This window comes from Otolemur garnettii, unplaced genomic scaffold, assembly GCF_000181295.1.
Source record: "Otolemur garnettii isolate 467f Iridium unplaced genomic scaffold, OtoGar3 scaffold00084, whole genome shotgun sequence".
Lineage (NCBI taxonomy): Eukaryota > Metazoa > Chordata > Mammalia > Primates > Galagidae > Otolemur > Otolemur garnettii.
Genome location: NW_003852479.1, coordinates 5156311 through 5158890, shown reverse-complemented (window position 1 = coordinate 5158890; position 2580 = coordinate 5156311). Strand labels below are relative to the sequence as shown.

Sequence of the window (2580 nt, the reverse complement as noted above, 5' to 3'; positions counted from 1 at the left end):
TTTTTTTTTTTTTGGCAGGGGCTGGGTTTGAACCCACCACCTCTAGCATATGGGGCTGGAGCTCTACTCCTTTGAGCCACAGGCACCGCCCTATCAAAAATATTTGAATCACTATAAATCTTTTCTCAACTTACGTCCAAGGAAAAGCTGCCCTCGTCATGAAGGAAATATATTGGTTTTAAATTTTCTGGAGAAATTTTGCTATCAAAAAGTGTACAGTTGTCATTAACATTTAATGGCTATTCAGAAACTAATCTACTCCATAGAGTTTTTGTCAGGATTGCGTGAGATATTGTATGTAAAGCACTTCGGCCAGTGCCCCGTGTATGACAGAAGCTCAACACAGCTTTACTAGTAATGTTACCGTTATTACTGTTACATCTTAGAGCATCACTTTTTGAGTTGAACATACTTGGACTTAAGCCCACAGTCTGCCATTTACCAGCCCTATAGACTCAGACAAGGTATTAAAGCATCCTGAGCCTCAGTTTCCTCTGAGGTCTTAAGAGCATAATGTTAACTCACAAGTTGGGAAGATATTTTACTTTAACTCAGCAGAGTATATTGGTTCTCAAAGAGTGTCCTGGGCTGGAACCATTAGCTTCAATGGCATCATTCCAGAAATGTAAATTTTAGGACTCTCATCTTCAGCTTTCTCCTATTAAATCAAGGCCGGGGTAGCACCCAGAAGTCTATGTCTTAACAAGCCTGCTGTTGACGCTGATGGCTGCAGGGTTTGAGAAGTGTGGGCACAGCAGGTGGCTCCTTCTGTAGAGGGCACTAAATAGGGACACCCTTCCTTTTCCTGGACACTGAGCCACCATGATGAAGAAAGCCCAGTTCCTACCTTCATGGAAATAACAATTAAACCAACACAAAATCATACCTTGAATTAAGCTTTTGTTGATTTCTATTCCACTATCTAATTATCACAGGAAGCAAAAAGAAAACTTTTTCAAAGTGTCCAAAACTTTGCTTTTAAGAGCATGATTAAAATAGATTTTCATCATCTCATTGTGTGTATAATAAATATAATAAAACAGCTCTGGTTTACATTATAATGGAACAGAAAAGTACCTGTAAATTCAAAATTTTGGATGTTTTGTTAAATTAAACATTGCAAAAAATAGATTCCGCTTCACAAAGGATGCAATTTTCTGGTAGATAAAAGGGAAACTGGAGCTTTTCCAAAACTGCAGAATATTCATTTTCAAGGGGAAATAGCAGAAAAATACCAAATACGAAATAAATGAATGGGAAGCTTTGAGTTGCTTTTGGTCCCTTTGAATACAAAGGACCGTGGATTTATTATCAACAGCTGTGTTTCCAGTTTGCTGGTCATGGCAGCTGCACCAGCTGAGGGACAGGAAGGTTCAATTTATAAAAGTTAGCTTGAAAATGTGCTCGCTCCTTATAAGGAATGAATGATATTGGACTTTTTATCTTACCCTGCCCTAAAATCTGCGGCTGTGAAGGCACATTTAGGTCGTTAAGCCTCGGTACCCTGAAGGAGTTGCCGGACGTGAATAAGCCCATCTTCCTTCTAGACCCTGAGAAATGCTTCAGGAAAGAGCCAGAGGAGAAGAGTCCCCAAATTCCAGAGCTCCCCTCACTTTCTGGAAGTAAGTCCTCCATGGCGGTCGCCCACCACCATCATCTCTCCCCATGAAACTCAACTAATTAGAAAGTAAAGTAGAAAAGCATGAGAATAACACGTGTTGGCCCCGCAGGATACAGCCACAAAGCTGGTTTCACTGTTGAGATTTATTAGCTTGTTTGCTGATCCGAGCTCTCAGAAGGGACAGCCACAGATTGAAATGTAGGAAAGGCGTATTTTTATTTTATCACTTTTCTAAAGTCTGAATACCAGGGACATGTACCCTGAATGTGCCGTGGATGAGAACCTCCCACCCCACCCCCTGCAGTAATCTTAATCTTCAGAACTGGTACCAGAGAAAGAGCCACTGTCAGACCTCTTTGGGACAGAGTCTCTGGCAACTTGGTTTTGTTCTTTCCAAGTGAAACCCTATAACTAGAGACCTTCAAGTGTGTCTCGGAGGCTTCCCCCTGCACTGTGAGTCTCATAGGATGAGAGGTCAAGAGAGCGTAACATAAAAACAAAATACCCGAATGATCTCTGAAGATTTGGAAACACGATTGCTAACGTAGTCTCTATTTTTCAGACTATTATTGTCTTCTGGGTTTCTAAGGCTTTGAAGAATAATTTCCATACAAAAATGTTTCCTGCAGAGAGGGGTCTTACGGGAACACAGCAACATAACCCGATTTTCAGCAAAGCTCTCAGAGCGCATATGGGCACTGCAGGGAAGCTCATTTAAAATAATTAATGAAAAGTGCAAGTTTCCAACTTGTAACAGTCAAAAAATCAGAACTAAACTCAAGCCACCTGGGATCTGTGGTTTCTCACTTTTTCAAATCCTCTGAGCTGGGGGTCAGCATCACCCTTGAGCAGTAATCGCCCTGCAGTAGGAAGATGCCCCTGTGTCCAGAGTGGGGAACTCTGAGCTGGGGGTCAGCGTCACCCTGGAGCAGTAATCGCCCTGCAGTAGGAAGATGCCC

At 41.9% G+C, this 2580-nt stretch overlaps 1 protein-coding gene across 1 annotated transcript in view; it reads left to right on the top strand.

Annotated features, from left to right (window-relative positions):
• The window catches only part of WDR49 (WD repeat domain 49), a 158817-nt gene that overhangs the window by 131492 nt on the left and 24745 nt on the right, over nucleotides 1–2580 (top strand). Inside the window, exon 18 of the mRNA XM_023516015.1 lies at nucleotides 1476–1622. Coding sequence (XP_023371783.1) covers nucleotides 1476–1622 — 147 coding nt within the window. The remainder of the gene's footprint in view (nucleotides 1–1475; nucleotides 1623–2580) is intronic.